The 19,619-nt window shown below is 35.0% G+C and overlaps 2 protein-coding genes across 2 annotated transcripts; both read right to left on the reverse strand.

Annotated features, from left to right (window-relative positions):
- Positions 1–1,624: 1,624 nt before the first annotated feature.
- LOC136814691 (uncharacterized) lies at positions 1,625–3,795 on the reverse strand. The gene has a single exon (XM_067071105.1). It carries the CDS (start codon positions 3,553–3,555, stop codon positions 1,861–1,863), a length of 1,695 nt encoding a protein of 564 aa, XP_066927206.1. The 5' UTR covers positions 3,556–3,795; the 3' UTR covers positions 1,625–1,860.
- Positions 3,796–12,293: 8,498 nt separating this feature from the next.
- Positions 12,294–13,743, reverse strand: LOC136814685 (melanocortin receptor 5-like). The gene has a single exon (XM_067071099.1). It carries the CDS (start codon positions 13,718–13,720, stop codon positions 12,578–12,580), a length of 1,143 nt encoding a protein of 380 aa, XP_066927200.1. The 5' UTR covers positions 13,721–13,743; the 3' UTR covers positions 12,294–12,577.
- Positions 13,744–19,619: the final 5,876 nt, after the last annotated feature.

Consider the following 19,619-nt stretch of genomic DNA (forward strand, 5'->3'; position numbering starts at 1 on the left):
TGGGTAAAATTAGAAAAATTCGTATCATTGGTAAAGAGCAACAGGAAGTCAGAATGGTTAGCAAAGAAGTAGGAGAGACAAAGCGGGCCATATATTTTTCATAATAATTCAGTCCTTGTATAGTAAGGCTGGTTCTTACTTAAAAGTATGTAAGTACGTAAAATAAGTACGTAAAATATGTTGAAATAATGCAACCAACAATTTGGCGCAAACTGGCGCTTTTGTATTTTTTATTTGTCACCCCCTCCAGGAAAAAAGTACTCCCCATTGATACTATGCTAGGAAGTCAATTTCCCAAAAAAGTTAGTATTTTGAACAATCAACCATAAAGTTTTTGTGTGTAGTCGGTCTATCAACTTTGAATTTTGAAAGAAGTTTCAAAACTATGGTCAAGAAAAGATTGAATACAAAAGCTTTTGAGAAATTTAATCCGATCCCAGTATGCCAGTCATACCTTAAGTCTTAATTACTCAAACTTTTTTTATTCTTCAGTAAGCTTATTAAGTCAGGTAAAAATATTACAATGGTAGGGTTTTTCAACCAGTGGGAGAAAAAAATAACAGATTGAATGAGCTTGATGGGAATTGATATACCCCAAATTTTTATGGCTGGGGATTTAAATTCCATTGTTTCCAAGACAGAAAATTCAGTGAGGATGGAAAAAATAGCACATTTTTTGCAGTGAGCATTTGTTTATTTGATTTTTTTCCAGTGCGGACAAGAATTGGAGTATGATTTTCAACTGGGAACAAAATTTGGCCAACTTTTCTGGTTGGAGGGGGATTCCACCGGTTCTGTGAGAGGGGTTGTATTCGTCTTATCATCAAAATGTCCCACATTCAACCTGAAAGGAGCTAAAAATCATTAAAACGGCACTTGATTGAATTTAAAGTAATGTAATTTTCTAATAGATCGATTTAACCGTTATATGTTATATCACAAATAGTACACACACATTTTTTATAAGAACATCCAAAATATTTGAAGCCTTCAGATGTTCTTAACTTTTTAAGTTTTAAGCCTAAAAATGTTCTTAACATGTTCTTTTTTTTACCATTTTGTGAGTATTTTTGCCCATTTTCCAAAGAAATTGAATGTTTTAGAGTCTGCAAAGCCTTAAAATATTCTTAATTTGTTCTTAGCATTTTGGTCATCGAAGCCTTATGTTCTTATAGTTTGTTCTTATAATAAAAAAAATGTGTAGCTCAACAGCTTTCACTGGATCAGGAAGTGAAGATGAGAGCAATTTATCATTTCGTCGTTTAATCTTCAGATCAAAATCCATTATTTGAAGAAAACTGAAGTGTCTAAGATTTTCAAAAAGTTTAATAAAATTTTTGTTTACCAAAATTAATAGATAAATACTTCATTATAAAATATTATTGTATATATTTACAGTGTTGGGTAAATGCGGCACAGAAAAAAAGATTTGGTACTGTAAGAAAGTTAGAAAACCTCAAGTGAAATCCAAAGCATTTATGTTAGTTTTTAAAAGCTTTTCCAAGTACTTGGAAGCAATCTGACAGAAACAAAAGACGATAGCTACGAAGCTACAATTTTTGCCCCTCTATCCTTACCACTATACACCATATAACTCTTTATTTTGATGGAAGATTTTCATGTTTGTTGGTTACTAAAAATTCTAAAAGATTGTTCCAACATCTCATTTTTGACCTCAAAAAGCTAAAGTCGATAAACGGTTTTACTAAGAGCGGATAAAAGTAGGTTAACTTTTATATAATTATTTCAATTTTGCGGTTCCGTATGTCCTAATTTGTATATAATTAAAACACCAGAATTTAAATTTACACAATTATCATTTTTGTTCATTTGAAACTCAGACTATAATACAGACTTATCTTATTTTTTACTAAGTCGACTTTTCATCATCTTTAAATACTCATTCCTCTGTTTCTTCTTCATTTCAATTGGTGAGTCAGCTTTCGGTAAATCTGACAGCGATGGAAACTTCCCTTTCCATGGTTTGAATGGAGTTCTTTTCCGAACTGGTTTCTTAATAGCCATGTTCCTTGCAAACCCAAACGGGATTTTCACAGAGAACAAAACCTCGTTTTCAGTTTTAGGTTCGTTTAACTTCTGTTCAATTTTATATACAATTTTATGAGTGTTCAGATAAGCAGCACTCGTCAATCGTTGCATGCATTTTTCATCACCAACTTTGTGGTACACCAACGATGTTGGTCTGTATTGGCAATGACTGGTGTTACTGTAGAACCAGAACATATCATCATCTTCAGGTACAAAGTAATGGATATTCTCAATACGCGCTCGTTGAATCAGAATCCCAATATAAGCATCATCGATTTTGAAAGGATCTTCCCAATCGAAGAATGGAATAATCTGTTTGATGATATCTCTGGATATAATGAAACCACCTCCACTACAGTAAGGAGGGTAGATCTCTGTCGGCCATTCTTTGTACGTCACCATGTACTTACTGTTTGGATCTCGATTCACTGGTGCTTGAATATTCATATCGCCAGCGTATAAACTGTCCTTATGTTGGGTGATAGTTGTATTCGAAATGAATTGCATAACATTAGGGATATTAATGAAAATGTCGTCATCGATCTTGAAGAGGTATGTGAACTCGCATTGTTGTACTGCCCATTCAAAACCAGCCATCACCCGGCGTGTCAAATCGTAGAAATCTTCATTCCGATCAATAATCAAAATGTCTTTGTATTTCTCTGACTCTGCTTTGATTTGTACTGATTCTTCATAATTGTCTGCTAAACCAACCGAGAAATAAACTTGGTAATCCAGATTAAATTTGTGTTTGAAGAGTCGGAAGATTTCTGTGAATCCCCAGTTGTTTCGAATGGCAGCTCTACGTTTTCGGTTAGATGAGTGAGACGTAACAAGAAAGAGTATGGTAGAGTTGACACATTTCTTGACAGAGGATGGGTTAATAACTGATGCTTTGTTGTTTTTCTTCATGCTAAATGTGTTCTCTTTATCCTCATGGTCAATTTTCTTGGAAATTTCTCCGACTTTTGAAGTTAATTCTTCCAGCATCTTTAAAATGTCTGTAGCATTTATCAGTTCTGAGGATGTTGCTTTTGATTCTGTTTTCTTGGTTCCTTTGCTTTCTGGGTGATAACGAATGGGAATGTTTTCCTCAATTTTCTTCACTGATTCTTCAGCTATGGGATAAGGTAAAGCTCTTTGTTGATTGTTCAACCGATACAATGTATTGCTCAGCTCTTCGCCTTTTCCTCGAATTTGTTTCAAGAATTCGTTATTGGCAATCAAGTTTTGGTCTCCTTTTCCTTCGATGGTTTCCATGTAGGCATTTCTATCTTGAGCAAAATCTTTATTACTGTAATACAATTTCTCGATTTGAATTTGATGTCTATATAAGAAGTGCTTTGATCGAATGACCAGGAATAACGACAAAAGAGCAGTGATTGAAAAGAAGCAAAGCGTCAATAAAGTGCGTCTTCTATATAAGAAACCCGGTCTAGCAACCTTCGATCTGGAACGTTGGAAAGTCGGCTTCATCATAGCTGTTGGACTCATTGGACTCATCATTTTGATTTCTCTTCTTCTATCTTTCAATTTCTCGCATCACCGTCTCTCCTGCTCATAAGAAACCAACTAATGGTGCCAATCATGGGTTGTCTTGTCATGAAAAGTATTTATCTACTCTTGAACCGGATGTCAGGAGAAACAATCTTCTCATAATGCAACATCATCGAATAATGGAATAAAGTTAATTAAGGATACAGTTTCTATGGAAACCAGAAATGTTACAAAAGGAACCATTACTATCGATTTTACTGATAAGAACTGATCTATTCAATTTTTCTTGTACCTACTACCTGTCACATAAGAAAAACAAAAACAAAATGGCATTCTCATTTCCTGGCACAAAGAAAAATGACAAAGAGAAGTTTATATCCTAAAGAATGTATGAGTCGATTTTCCATATTTAATCACATTTTTTCGAAAATCATTCCATCAGCCGAAAATTAGATTAACTGAGATCTTAAGATATTTCCTTGATTAAATTTGATAAGATCATTAGCTTTTATTAAAATTTGAAACACTTGTTTCATTTATTATTCATCTTTATTTTTAGCAAGGTCAGCGCAATTAAATTTGGTAAACGCAATTTATCATATTGGATGAAATCCCGCATGACATATATACCTGAATCCAATACATTTGCATATAGCCTTTTGAATACTATATTTAATCAGCATGAAACTTATAGTTACTTTTTTCGTAAATTATCTCGATAAATAAAAAAATGAAGGAAAAATCTTGATGATTTGATTGATCATTGTATTGGATCAAGTGATGTCAAGCTAACAATCAATGGTCGGCAAACGTCACCAGATAGATTAAATTACAAAATTCAGAAGATCAAGTGTTTGTAACCCAATAGACCTTGTCGACCGTAGTCGCGCGGTCAGGCACGTCCCACTTAATTATTCAATTGCCCCCCCTAAACTCGATCCAATCCTTTTTTGACACATTCTTCTATTGTCTATAGGTGCGAAAAAAGGACTGGGACGGTTTTAGTGGGATAAAGCGGACAAAAAATGCCCGCACAGCAATTGGCGGCTACTTACGGTCGAAAAGGTGTATGCAGCTAATCTAACTAAAGAATAAGATTTTGATTCTGTATTTGCTCCGCGGTGAAAGAAACTTCACGCTTGTCCTAATTAAAGATCTACGAAACTTTTTTATTGGTAGTAAGTCGTAAAATTGGAACAACTAGACTAAGGCAAAGCCTAGGTAGGAACTTGTAAATCTGTTCCATTGACAAGATTTTTAGAAGTTGAAGGGGTAGTTAATATTATTTTAAATTGATCTACGATGTAAGGGCGTGTATACACTCTTTTTACAAGAACATCAATTTCATAAGAACAATTACGCTCAAAAACACCGAAAAAAACAACAGATCTAAGCCTTGAACTGCTGAATTGTTTAAAATTGCCAAACGAGCTGCTCAAGCCAGCCGAGCCTCACCAGATATTTACTGGTTTGCCTGAAGTGGCAGTGGCCAATTTACATCAATTTGCTAGTTATATGCATTGAAGGAGTACAGGTTTTTTTATAAGAACAAACTAAATAAGAACATAAGGCTTCGATGGCCAAAATGATAAAAGCAAGTTAAGAACATTTTAAGGCTTTGCAGACTCGAAAACACCCGATTTTTGAGGAAAATGGGTAAAATGGTCACAAAATAGAGAAAATAAGAACATTTTAAGAACATTTTCAGGCTTACAACCCAAAAGGTTAAGAATATCAAAAGGCTTCAGAACATTTTGGATGTTCTTATAAAAAAAGGTGTAGATATGGTTGTGTTACCATAGATTTTGTTTACATTGTGGTGGGTTTTTTTTTGAATTTGTTATTTCCTCAAACCAATATTCGTGTATTGCTGTATTAATTGACATCGGTTAAGTTTAATTAAGTCCCTAATTATCTAATTGTGGTTTCTTCAAAACTTGAATTATTGCCTGATTACGGCAGGTTTAAAGAGGTGGTTGATTACTAGATACCCCTGTACCAAAAATCACTTACAATCATCAAACGGTTGTGAAGTTACCAACTGAATTTTTAGCCTCGCCCTGGTGCTAAATGTTTCGAAATATGTTGGTATGATCCAAAAACATAAACTGTAAAAATTCTTCAATCATGTATGGAATGTCGACTTTCAAAAAAGTGCGTTGACTGTGATACAGTAGTAAGTTAGATATTTGCAATCAAGCAAATAAGGGTCGCACAAAACGACGAATTTTTGAAACTGAGCATTAAAATTATTCCTGCTTTGTTAAGTGGTGTTATTTTTGAGAGCTCTTCAAAATGACAGAATCTATTTCACTCAATGTGGAAGAACCCAATTAGTTCACCTTCCCTTTGTTTAATTGGTTAATTAACATTCGACTAATGAAAACATTTGAAACATTTTTTATTTCGAGTGGTTTAGATACAAAGGAACTGATTTTCGATTGAGCTAAACATCGAGTGATTCATTTAGCCTTGCTATAGGAATCATACTAACGATAACGAATAACGTTGCCATATAGAGCCCAAAAAACAATGGTCCGACTGAATTCAATCAAATCTTGATCTTCCTTTCTTGAAAGTGGTAAAGCATAGTGATGCACGGAAGAGGAGGATGACTGGCACAAGGTTCCCCAGCAAAAGATCCCGTCGATTAAGTCAAGACAGATGATGTTGGCATAGTCCTTCAAACTTCTTTGGTAGTATACCCATAGTATAAGAAAGCCGCGGCTTTCTTATACTATGGTATACCAAAAGGCTCCTTTTGGGGCGCCAGTATGATATATAATCTAGAAGTATAAATCCTTCTTAGTAGTAACGGTTTTCGAACCGAAGGTCCACGCCCAGAGATAAAAAAATGAGACGACTAAAGTACAACAGGTGGTTGATAGCTTATCCTGGAATTCAAAGGTGTTACTTCCTTATTGTGGGAGAGAATTACTTAAATTACTTAAAAATTTAAGTAAACACTTTTTTTATGACAATATGGATTAAATCGTCTCAAAAATGTTCAATTGATCAGATAATACTTTTTAATGATGGGGGATTTCATGTAATGTCCTCCGTGCAATAATAAAATTGTTGATCTTGTCTTTTCCCTAATTATCGTCTTATATAACATGAAAATTACCAAGAGCTAATGTTGATTCGACCTGTTTGTGATTACTTCAATACCATACACATTTCTTTCATTTGACCTGCAATGGGCTCTTCTCACCCCCGGACACGAATGTCTCATTAACTAACTCCAACAAGTCGTCTTGTTTTTTGAGTTAACAATGCCTTATAAAGATAGATATGAGCCCTCCAAATACATTCGGGATCTGTCCTACCCACAAAGGAGTAGGAATCACGGCTCTGACAGACACTGCGACTTGACAAACGCAAGCTGCGGCGTATACCATGACACTCGAGCGACACCGGGAGAATGATGCTCAAACGAGGCCGAACCTCACAAGTGCCATGTCACATAACAATGTCTGTCTAATCTACCCACACTCTTGAGTAATGGTACCCAATTCCCCTCACATGGCATGGGTTGACCCCGGCGAAGTTATATTCACTTGCAAAGTGATCTTCTTGATCTTGTTGATATCCTCTCTCGGAATAATATCCTTCTCTATCTACTTTCTTAGGGAAATATATATGTAACAATTGAAAGCCTCCACTAAAACAACACTAAGTGCACATGTATTGATTTCATCCCCAAAATGTCGATTCAAGAAAATCCATTGAAGCTTACCAGGTGGCAATCCGTTACTTAGTGATAACAAAAGTTTAGAGATATTTAAGAAACAATGCCTTTCAATAGGTTTACTTTACGAGACAATATTCAATCGTTTTTAAATTTAGATCTATTTAGACCACGATGATACAGGAAGATTAAACAAAGTTAACGAACTTTTGTACGACAAACAGTAAACACACTTAAGAAATATCAGTGTTTCCTTGACCCATATAAATTTCCTGAAACTCCAGAAAATACTGCGTTGTCATGCTTACAGTCAGTCCCTGGGTTAAATCCAATATACTCGACCCTTTTAAATCACATACAACGGAAAAATTAAAGGATTTAAGAGTTCTTTAAATTAGAAATATTTTTAACCAAACATTTCCGTAACTTACAAACTAAAGGATGTTATTTTGATTTAATCTTTCCCGATCTGGTTAAATTAAAATCTTTTAAAATATATTCGTCTCAAAATAAGATTAAAAAAAGCTAATCTATATTCGAACAGGAATGTTATAGCGCACACTTAAGATAAATGACTGGTAACCACAGAGATAATCAACTCAGTGACCCGTTATAAAGCTCTGCAAATCTTATATAAGACGCTTCTAAATCAGTTTCCTGAAAGATATAAGCCTTACTTCCTCGTTGCTGAGGTGCTGTATTAACAAATGTAACATGATTATTAAGGCTCCCATAAAGTTTCATGTCAAATCCTGTTTATCTTAGGTTATGGCTCCTTAGTCAACATATTCTGCTTTGCTAACCTTCCCATTCGGAAAATATTTTTCGTTAAGGCAATAGCTGCCTTTTTCACGTAGTGACTGACTGAGTAATCATATTAGGTCTCTCCTTAAAAAAATACCCCTGTTTTAGTGGCTTGGGAGAATTCCAAAAATGCAGGTAGAATGTAGATACTAAACAGACGAATATACCACGCCTTCCGACTCGATTTTTTTACTTCGTTGTATTTTGCAGTATTGCTTGACAGTTTATTTATTTTCGACATGATGTGCGTGAACGAGGATCTATCCCTATAAGAAGCACGAATCCGTTTGGAATATCACCAGCCGTCCTGGAAAGTCCCATATTCAACCTGGTGTGGCACAGCATGGCCAACAACGGCAGATTCTTTATAGAGGCGATCATCCATAACTCAAACACGCACAGAAACACAAATTTGTTCAAGTTAGGTATATTTCGAGTTATGGAGTAAGGTTTATAAGGTAAATTGTATACCTAAGAAAAGTAGTATCATTGAAAAAAAGAAAGTAGAGGAACGGTTTATCGTCAACAACCAATTCAATTACTTGATCACGTGTTAACCACGTGTCATGGTATGACATGCAGATTAAAGGGTGCTCACTGATGAAATGAAGGGAGATTAGAAAATCATCCATAAATGCTAAATTTAACTTCCGAAAATTAGTTTGTTAACCCACATCAACATTATGTAACTCATGAAGTTAAAATGTTCTTTTACAATAAGGTATACTATAGTACAAATTACTACATCTAAGAAATAAGCCCAGAGCCGAAGAAAATTCGCAAACGGTTTTTTTGCCGAAAAGAGTTTACATTCGGTAGAGTTAGCCAGTTTCTTTGAAACTCTCCCACCGATTTTTTCTCCGCCGTATACCGCCATAACGCCATACCGCCATATTTTCCCGCCTTTACTATCACTATAACGGACAGTAACATCGTCTAAGGTTAGTTGAAGGTTAAAGTTGCATCTCTTATGTAGGATTTACGGAGCAACTCATTTCTTGCATAGCTAAGTCAACGCCCGCGTTGTTTCCATACAAACGCTGGATTGGAAGTAACATTTACCAACAGATTTCGAAAAATGTAAAACGCGAAAAGAAAGAAATTGCTATATTAAATCTGCCATCTGAGATACGAAGCAAATTTTATAGAAACACTTTTGCTTGTCTGGGAAGGGTTGCAGATTCTCCTCTAAGCATTTCGCTTCAAACTGCACTGACATTGTTTTCAATAATTTCAATTTCCCCCATAGGTCAGAAACATGCTCAAGTCAAATTCTTTTCTTCTGATAAACGGTAATAAAATAAAAGGTAACTGTTTCAGATCTAATTGAAACAAAGATAAAGTGATTATGAACATGAAAATCTTGAACACTCCTGTCTCGCCAAAGCAATACCAAAGCTACAGAGCCATGTTAGCGTATTTTTGGTAAGCAAATTCCCGGACAGCGTCAGTATGGTCAGGGAATAATCCTAAGCAAACGTTATGGTAACGGCAGACCATGCCAACTTTGTGGCGTCTACACCCAGCTGGCACACAACATTGTTTCAACGTCCATCTAACATTCATAACGTCTTTTTAACGTTATATAAACGTCGAAACAACGTTGTGTGCCAACTTTGTGGTGTCTAATATAATACCACCATCCCGAAAATCCCGATCATTTGTTGTCTGACTAGGCTTTGTCAGTGGAGATTTCCGTTTGTTTATTCTGGTAAAAAAGCAATCTATCTCAGAAACTATAATGGTGAAAATGACGTGATTTGGATTGGAATTCTGCATTTTCTCATTCTGAGGGTTTTTCAGAAGGGTAATCGGTATCGCTCTAATCCAATTTTCTAAAGAAGGGAAAAGGAAAAAGCTAGACTGGAGTTGTTTATAATGCGTGTAATACAGTAGTATAGGCATATGATGATACGATTATTGTTACGGAACTTAATTTGTATAAACGACTGGAAGAATCCGGTGTTCCGGCCTTATAGAATCCCCGGCTAGCTACGCAGAGAAAAGCAGGAAAATAACGGCATGATGAACGAACTTGAACCAAGTGGAAGATTTTTACAGGAAGATCAGAATCACTTGTTATAAACGACCAATTTTATTGAATTATTCTCGGCAGGAGGCTTTGGAAGTTCTTTTTTAACAAGAAACCTCCGATTGTTTTTTAAAGTTGAAGTAAAAGAAATTCACTAGCACGCACAATGACGTTCCTCTCCTCATCTAGCGGATTCCGTTTTCATTCCGATATCAAATTCCGTTTTCTGTTCTGGCAAGATTGGAAATAAAATTGTATCTTGACGTGGCGGAACAATTACGAGACTAAGAGTCAAATTCTTTCTTTAGAATAAAGGAAGAAAATCAATCACTGATTTAAAAGAGGAAGCATATTTTCCAAGTGAAAAGTATTTGAACCATGTAACTCGAAACTCTAACTCGCTGCAGATTCGAGTTATTGAGACTGCACTGTTATATCAATACACCCCTTGTGTCACAGACACCCACTGGAAAATTTGGCAAAAGTTTTGTCCCCGGAACATGTAAGATGTAGGTTTAAGCAGTTGTAAACACAGCAATTATGTTAACTGTTTCCCAATTTCTCCACTTTAGTTTTCATATGGATCAAAAATTATATTTCCACTTTGATTCGTACATTATGCGCAGATGAAGGATAATCGCCCTAATAAATTATGTTTCAAAAAGCAATATCGAAAAATCTGCTGTCACATCTGATATTACGTTACAATGGATAAAGGATACGGAATAACATGAAAGCATTGTTCACGTAATATCCTTTTGTAACATGCAACGTCCGGAATGAACTTAATTAGCTACTACTACGAACCATCGAATACGAATAGTGCTGTTGTGGCATATCTAGATTATAAAGTAAGTTAGAATAGCGCACTTACTCTCAGATAAAAACGTTGATGATGTTCGCCCTGCCTGAGATCGAGGGTAATTTGCGTGAGGGATCGCCTCTATCAGTTTGAACGTTATCCCCCGTATAACCGAAATTACGCAACTTAACTGTTAACCAAACATAAAAAATGTCTATAGTAGCGCTGCCCTCGTGCAAGATATGTAGGTAGGCCACAGATTCAACCCTTAGACGGAGAAAGGCGTATATAAACGTCTTGAAAAGGTCATTTTACCGATACACAGTCTTTTGGTCATAACTCCTGACCACTTAGCTGAGAGAAAGAGCTTTCCAACGATACCAAAGTTGATACCTGAATCATTCGTCCTGGTCAAGAAATGGCCTTTGAAAGAATAAATTTCCAGAAAAAAATGATGAACTTTTTGGCCTTTTTCAAAAAAGTTATGTAGCGGCTTTGAAAGGTTAAACCCTTTAGAAAGTCAACCTGTGCATCGCTCCTAACATGTTGATTTTCAAGAAAATTTCAAAAGTTCCAAAATACAATCCGAAAATTGTGCGATTTCCTTTTTGGATTAAATTATATAAAAGCTTCACTTGATCAGTATTTTTAATTCTTTTGTTTCGAAGTGGCAACTCGTTGTATCCCCAAAGGAATCATCTATTTTTGATTTCTCATAAGGTGGGCTTTGAGTGGCTTGTAAAATGAGACCCACCCTACACAATACCGGAAAATCATTATGGCTGCCCAAATATTGATATGAGCGGTAGCATGGAGACGCTGAAAAAGGTTTTAATTACACTAATGAGCTTTAATATCGTTTGATCAATTAAAACCGCTAACATTAATAGAATTATTAAAACAAAAAAGAAATCATATTTTAATTAACTTTCCAACTATTATTTTCAACTAATTAGTAATGGTTTCCTAAGAAATTAATTCAAAAATAATAGAAATTGATTGATTGGTATAGAAAAGTTACAGAGATTTAATTGATGTCTTTTTAAAAACTTCCTCAACATAAACAGTGCGGTTTGACAAGTGTATTTTCGAAACACAAAGAGGCGGCGGGAAATGGAAAAAACTAATTTGTTTCAGCAATTACCAAATAAGTAGAATAAGATTTCTTCGTTCAGAATTTTGAAAAACAAAAATACTACCAGGGGATACCCATTAAAACCACATACCCCTTAAAACCTAAAAAGTTGAATTTTTGGCTCTCTTAGCCACCAAACTTAATTTAATATTGTATAACTAACTTAAGACCTCTTATAAATGTACTTTCATCCAATACCTAATTTCAAGAATTTCAATTATCACAATTAGTTCTCGTAAAATTCAAAATTATTCAAAATTTCATCAAAAATCCCTTCAAAAAGTTTTTCGGACCTGAAAGTTTTTCAGCATCTGAATTGCAATTTCACAGTTTCAGAAGTTGTCAAGGGGTAAGGGGTTAAACTTCGTAGGTTTTAAGGTGTATTTCGAATTTAACGTACAGTTTTGAAAATATTTAGGTACCAATGGTCTAATTATAACATTACTAGCTTTGCAGTGAATCGCTGTTCAAAATTTGAGAAAAAAACGACTATTTTATAAAAATCAAATTACTATATAGCGCAATATTTGACCAAAAATTCTAATTATTAATTAAATATCAAAAATCCTATTTATGAGTGCTTAGCTTGAATCTGGTGATTCTAGGTGACGGTGATGGATTCTGATTCGTTCCTGGTAACGCTAACAGCTCTGGTAAACTGACATCGACTGCTGGTAACACATGGGTGATTCTACCTGCGGGTGGTTGGTTGTGCTGTCCAAGAGCTAATTGTGGCGTCCGAATATCGTACACTGTGGTTGAAGTTGACATAATTAATTTCTTGACTTCCCGTAAGTAGATTTTACAGGTCATAAAATAGATACCAGGGTTTAAGGATGCATTGATTTGTGATAAACATTCTGTGGCCAATAGAAATATTTGAGTTGTGTATGGGCTCAATAGATCAGGTTTTATGACCTGTACCACCAGGAATAAAGCAAGCGGTAAGTGGCAAACTAGATATGTTGTCATCAATACTGTAGCTGTCTTTGCCAGTCTTAAAGTTTTATTAAGATCTTTGAATCGCTTCCTTTGCGAACCAGATGTCTGTTTCCCAGTAGGTTTACACAACATGGCTGGACTTGCATTCTCGGCATTCGTGTAGTTCCTCTTAATACGTTTCTCAGATTCGCAAACCACCCTTAGCATGAAACCATAAGCAAAAATAACAGTTAGAAAGCCGAAAAGAATGAACAATACAACAAAGAAACGGAATAATGCTTTATTCAGATATCTTAAGAACAAGACTGGTAAGGGTATAATCCAGGATAAGATAATAACGGCGATGGATTTGCGTCGTGTCATATGCATATTGTGGTTGTTACTATGTTTCAGTAGTAAATATCGATCATAACTGATACAAACGATGAAACATATGAAAGCTCCTGGTAAACTGATCCCTAAGAAGCGGCGTACAGTTTCAATAGTTATGTTTTTCCGTAAATGTTCACTTAAGAGTTGTATGACACACACCGGAGACCATATACCACCAATGAAAACACCTGATAATGTTAAATTGAATAAAATCCAAGTTGAAGCTTGTCTGGTGGAGAAATTAGTGTTCTTTGTTCGTAATAAGACAACGATTGCCAGGGAATTGCCAACGATGCAGAGAATACCAAATGTACACATTATTATACCAAAAATAATGCTTAAGGGAGGGTCAATCAAATCCACCAGTGTTGATTCTACAGAACCATTTGATGACATTATGAGACCTCGTCTTAATTTTACTTACTGAAATTGTAGACAAAATAGTGAGTTATTTTTACATCAAATAAATACTATCCATTCTCAGTTGAAAATTGAATGTTGGGTAAAATATTAATATTCTTCACATTGGAATTCCTATTATGTCATCTAAAAAATAAAAACCTCGTGTGAATTTCCTTACTGACTTTGAAAATCAAAAACTGCCTAAGTTAAAAGCTGCACAATTATTGAATTTCACGTCATAATTTGTAACTTTAGAATGATAAATAACGGAAGACCTTTAATCTTTATAAACATTCTAGCGATACATTAATACAATAATGACCAGTTAGTGAGGGCTGTACTGAGAAATATTGCCCGAGGTCAAGTAACGACCGAGCTTGCGAGGTTATTGCGTTGACCGAGGGCAATATTTTTTTGTAAGAAAGCGTTAATCGGATGGTTTGAGATACAGTTACATTCTTTCTACCTTCTATGGTCCATAGTAAAACCTCGAAGTATTTTTGTGTAACAATCTTCCAAAATCGAGATATCAAAATTTGAAATTTTTGAAAATGGGTTCTTAACACGGTTCTTAGGTTGAAATTCTATTGTTTTCATCCTAAAATCCAAAAACTTGTAACTTAAATATCTCGAGAGACTTTGGAAAATTCGGCAAAAATATTTTGAGGATTTGCTCAGGACAATAAAAGGATCCCACATGTCAAATATCACAAACCATCCGATTATCCCTTTAAATTTCTTTAATTCCTTGATATGGTGGTAGACAAGGAATTCAAAAATTTCCAGTCCTCCATCATATCGTATAAGTGTTCTTCCATATCAGAGTGTATTTACCATTTTTCACTCCGGAAAATCATCATTATCATCATCAGAGTTCGGAAGAATAGAGATCCACATGACACGAAGTTGATTTTGAATAAAAGACTAGAAAAAAGAAGTGAGATAAAATGACGCTGAATTACAACAAAACAGCGGAAAGAAGGGAAGCAAAAACTTTATCCTCACCCAATGATAAGATTCGTTTTATGAAATAACCAAGGTTTAGATTTTATTGAAATAAATTTTGAAAAATTTCTCTCTTCGATAAAAATACGTAATGCTAATGGCCAAATGGGTTACCCCGTGAAAACCACTTTTAAGATTTGTTCAAGATTGCGGTTCCCAATTTCTGCCCTATTCAGAACAAAAAGAAGAGTTACAAGAAAATGGTTTGTACCCGGACGGGAGCGCGGGAAGGTAATTATCTTTCGAATTTACGCCTGAAATGTTCATGGTAAATATTCTTATAAAAATTGAATAACCCAGTAGATATGTTAATTTATGAAACTTCAAACATTCAAAATAAGGAAGAAACTAAACAAAATTGAAGATTAGGAAATAACGAGTTTCCTACTGGCACGCTTCATAAATCATTCATATTTTATCAAGAATAATCTAACAGAAAGACTAAAAATCTTTGGTTCTTAATGAACTTTGATTACTTATTTAGTAAAAAATTCCCTTTCTAATCTTAGATATTTCATTTGACTTTTTTAGATAAAAATTTCTAATCCTTTGGGTAGATAAAAAAAGCTCTTGTTTTAGTTTCGACAAAACTCAAAAAAGATTACCGAAATTTAGTCTTTAAAATATCTTATCTCAAACTCCCAAAAGTTTATCTAAAAGAATGTAGGGATCTATTATGTCTGGGCTTATTATTTTTATGGCATTTCGAAAAGCCTATGTCACAACAGGTCATAAATTCTGCACACATAACATTCTACTCTACATGTTTTTTCTTTATAAGTAAGTGTCTGCCCCTTGGTCAGGCTCGTGTATGCTTAAAGCTACTTGACGACTTGAAAAATATTTCAGGCTGGCGTATTATGTTACGTTTAGGAAATCTGAGTCTCCGTATGCTTATAAGTGTTATGCTCATATGAAGAAAAACATGTAAATGGATGTGTCGAATTTAATACCGATAACTGAGCTATGGCCTTTAGAGTGAATACGTAAAATGAGGGGGGGGTTGTAGGGGTTCGAAATTCCGCGTTTTCCCGTCAAAATTTTTGCTCAATCCCGGAATCCCGAAAATTGAAAAAAATAATAACACCGTCACACCGGTACAGGTTCAAATACCGGCATAATGACAAAAAATAAGGCCAATACCGTCACCGTCTGATTTTAAAATACCGTTTTCCCGTCTTTTTTTCATCAAATCCCGTAATACCGTACTAAAAAAGGGCCGATCCCGTCACACCGTAAAAGTACAACCCCCCCTAAAATGAGTGAAATAATGAGAATCTTCTCGGAGAATACAAAGAATCTTAGGTAAAATTTGCCCACTTCTCACAGATCCGGTGGAACCCCCGATGGAAAATTATACTTCAATTATTGTCCCAGCTGGAAATGATAAAATAAACAAATCCTAACTGCAAAATATTGTGCTATTTGTAAAAAAAGCTAGAGAAATTTCCTATTAGAATCGGCTATTGAAATCTCCTCGATGCAATAAGATGGATTCCCCTTTATCCGCCACGTAAAGTTAGTTTAGGTCTAAACAAACGTAAAGGTACGAATTGATAACAAAAACAATGTCAATGAAAGTGACAGAAAATCTAATGACATTACTATCTAATTATGATAATCGAAATAACGGAGAGAATCCCTCATTTTACCATCTGTGACAAAGAACGTGAAAATTCCAATCAAAATTTTGATACTTATTTCAGCAGGTGTTAAAGCTTGCATGGACTGATTGAAAAAAAACAACAGAAATTCAGTGACAAAATATGCTTCGAGTTACAATTTTTTTCCGGTGTTGTGAGATAAGATAACTCCTTTTTCCTACACAGTACGGAAAAGGGCATTGGACTCAACAGTGGAATTGGAAACAACCACGAGTAACCGCATCAACTGACGTCAGAGGGTACACCCCCTTCTCACAGACCCGATAGGATTTTTTCAGTCAGTAGGGGTAAAGATATTGGGCTAAAACTCAATGGGGATTGATATTCCCATATTTTTGATAGCTGGGATTTAAGTTCTTCTGTTTTCAAGTCAGAAAATTCCCTGGAGATGGGGAAAATAGCATAATATTTTGCATTGAGGATTGGTTTATTCGATTGTTTTTGATGGGGACAAAAATTATAATTTAAAAAGTATAATTTTACACCGGGGACGATATTTTGGCCAATTTTTCCAGTTAGTCTGTGAGAAAGGGGTGTGAGGATTAACCGTCTGGACAATGGTACAACCATGGTCAAAATCTATTGAGAATTTAGCTTATTTCCTCGTTTTTCGAAATTTGGAGTTCGGGCAAGAAAGTCGATTTTGGGCTATCTCTTAAATTTAATCGGATATTTCAATTTTGCACGAGTTTATAGACTTGCAGGCTATATTATAAGCCTTATTGGACCATTTTTGAACTTCTTTGAAGTCTTAAGTCTAGCGCTAAAACTCAGAAACCGCTACCCTTCCAACCTATCTTAAAGCACTACCAAATCGTTTGTGGTTTTCAAAATTCGTAGGAATTTCCCTTTTTTCTAAAATATTGCGATCATGTTTGTAGAGCAAAAAATGAAGGTAACGCGCTTTACAAGAGCTCAAGATTCGCAACCTGAGATCAGATTGTGGTTGTTTTCTACCCACCACGCTGAAGCTCTAAAGGAATGGGTGGAAACATACAATCTGACGAATATGCAATCTCGAAATCGCAAGGACCGCATTCGTCTAAAAGGACTGGGGATGACAACAAAGTTGCGTGATTGTGTTTATGAATAGGGCGCCGTATCAGTTTTTGACTTTCTGGCGCACAACAAGATTGTTGTTGTAAAATTTTCCGCGGGAGGACTATTTTCCTCAGATGAATAATTTTCAAGTGCCTTCAGAGGTTTACCGTGCACGTAAGAAAATTATGAACAGCTGTTATCAGGCTAACGATTCGAGGCTACCACGAAGTGTCGTGGTATGCGTTTTATATCTATTATAAGCTCTTGTTAATATTTTAGTTATTGAATTAACCTTTGAATGAACATTAATGCGGGTTTATGCTTTCTAAAGGTTAATTCAATGAGGTAAAGAAAAAAAAAATTAATTATCCATCGATCTGATAATTTTTTTATTGTTGATTTGAGATGAGACTTGCTTTTAATAAAATTCCTTCAGTCTGGACAAAGTGTGTGTACGCTAAATACGCTTATACATATTAAACACGTTAAACTAAAGTTACCCAGCTGGCACACAACGTTGTTTTAACGTTGATCTAACGTTAAATGGACGTTGTGAACGTTAGATTAACGTTGAAACAACGTTGTGTGCCAGCTGGGTAACATAGCTGTTCAAATATGATTCAGTGATACTAATTGATGCATTTTGATGTTGAGAAATTTCAGTAGGTGATGGAGAAGTTGATAAAATGGTAGGGCTGTGTTTGGGGCTTTTTTTAGTTTTATACTACTCTAGCCATAGAAGCATAAAACGTCTAATTTTCACATAAATCTTACCGGCTAACTATAGTCCGGAGCGAAGTTCCAATTTGTCACCTTTATGGATTTTAATTTTTTCAAATGAGGACAAGAAACTTGAGAGTTTATTTTCTGCCAGGGCTTACTCTTCAGGGTTTATTGTAGCCCGGGGTCCACTTAAAGCTTTTTTTATAGACTGAATGGCGCGATTAAGTGGCCCGGTAGTATATGGTAATATGCTTTTGCTTAGGCGGACTGTAAAACAGTCCGCCAGATTTTAGTTGTTTTTAGAAGGTAAAAACAGTATGAAGCAATATTTTATTTGAGAATAAGGGATTGCAAATCTGGTAATCGAGTTTGTTTCTCATTTTTGATTATATCTTTCAACTCCAAGTAGTTTTATTGTTATTTGGATTTTTAAAATTTTTTTCAAAATGGCGACCTCGCCAAACGCTCCTAGTCTACTTCACTGGACTCAGCGTCATAAAAAATTATCAAAAAGCAAAGTTCAGCCAAAAGTAGACTCTAGTCTAGGTTTATTGGGGCTGTAACTGTTACATGGACACAGTAGATATGGCAAAGTACTGGTGAAATTGAGAGTTAATAAAATTATAAGCATAACGCTTATATACATATTGTTTAGGTACCAAAAACTGAGCCTGGATATGCTTGTTTGAGAAAAATAGAATGCTAAGCATAATAATGCTAGCCTGATATAGGGACAGACACTTACTTATAAAAACATGTAGTTGGCTGCCTTTCAACACTTATCGAGGAGATATTTTTCGTTTGACATTTTCTGGCTTGTTCGCATTTATTGTAAGAAAAATTAACACTCCAGGGAAAAGATCAGGAAATATTTGAATAGCTCACTGCGTTAACATGTGTTTATTCTATTCATTTGATACGCTAGGTGACCATTTTGAATTTCAATAAGCTGTCGTACTGAGCTGTATTTCCTTTCAATAGGACGCTATAGGTTTTTTTTAAAGAACAAACTATATGAGAACATAAGGCTTCGACGACCAAAATGTTAAGAACAAGTTAAGAACATTTTAAGGCTTCATGGACTAAAAAACACTCGATTTCTTAGGAAAATGGGTAAAAATGTTCAAAAATTGGTTAAAATAAGAACATGTTAAGAACATTTTTAGGCTCAAAACCCAAAAAATTACGAAAATTTTTTTATGTTCTTATAAAAGAAACGTATAGTGACATTAAAGACAGGTAATTTTAGGATCCCAACTGTGATATGTTTAGACTCAAAATAAATGATTCTATCAGACAGATGATCATTTTTAAGAATGTTTTGATTTAACAAGAAATGGTAAAAACGAAAATCCGTCTGTAAATATTTTGATATTAAGGGATATCAACATGATGCATTAAAGGTATAAATTGCATATCAGGTTACGCTTTATTTGTGAGTTGGATTTTGGGAGAAAAAA

This window comes from Clytia hemisphaerica, unplaced genomic scaffold, assembly GCF_902728285.1.
Source record: "Clytia hemisphaerica strain Z4C2 unplaced genomic scaffold, Clytia hemisphaerica genome assembly, whole genome shotgun sequence".
Classification (NCBI taxonomy): domain Eukaryota; kingdom Metazoa; phylum Cnidaria; class Hydrozoa; order Leptothecata; family Clytiidae; genus Clytia; species Clytia hemisphaerica.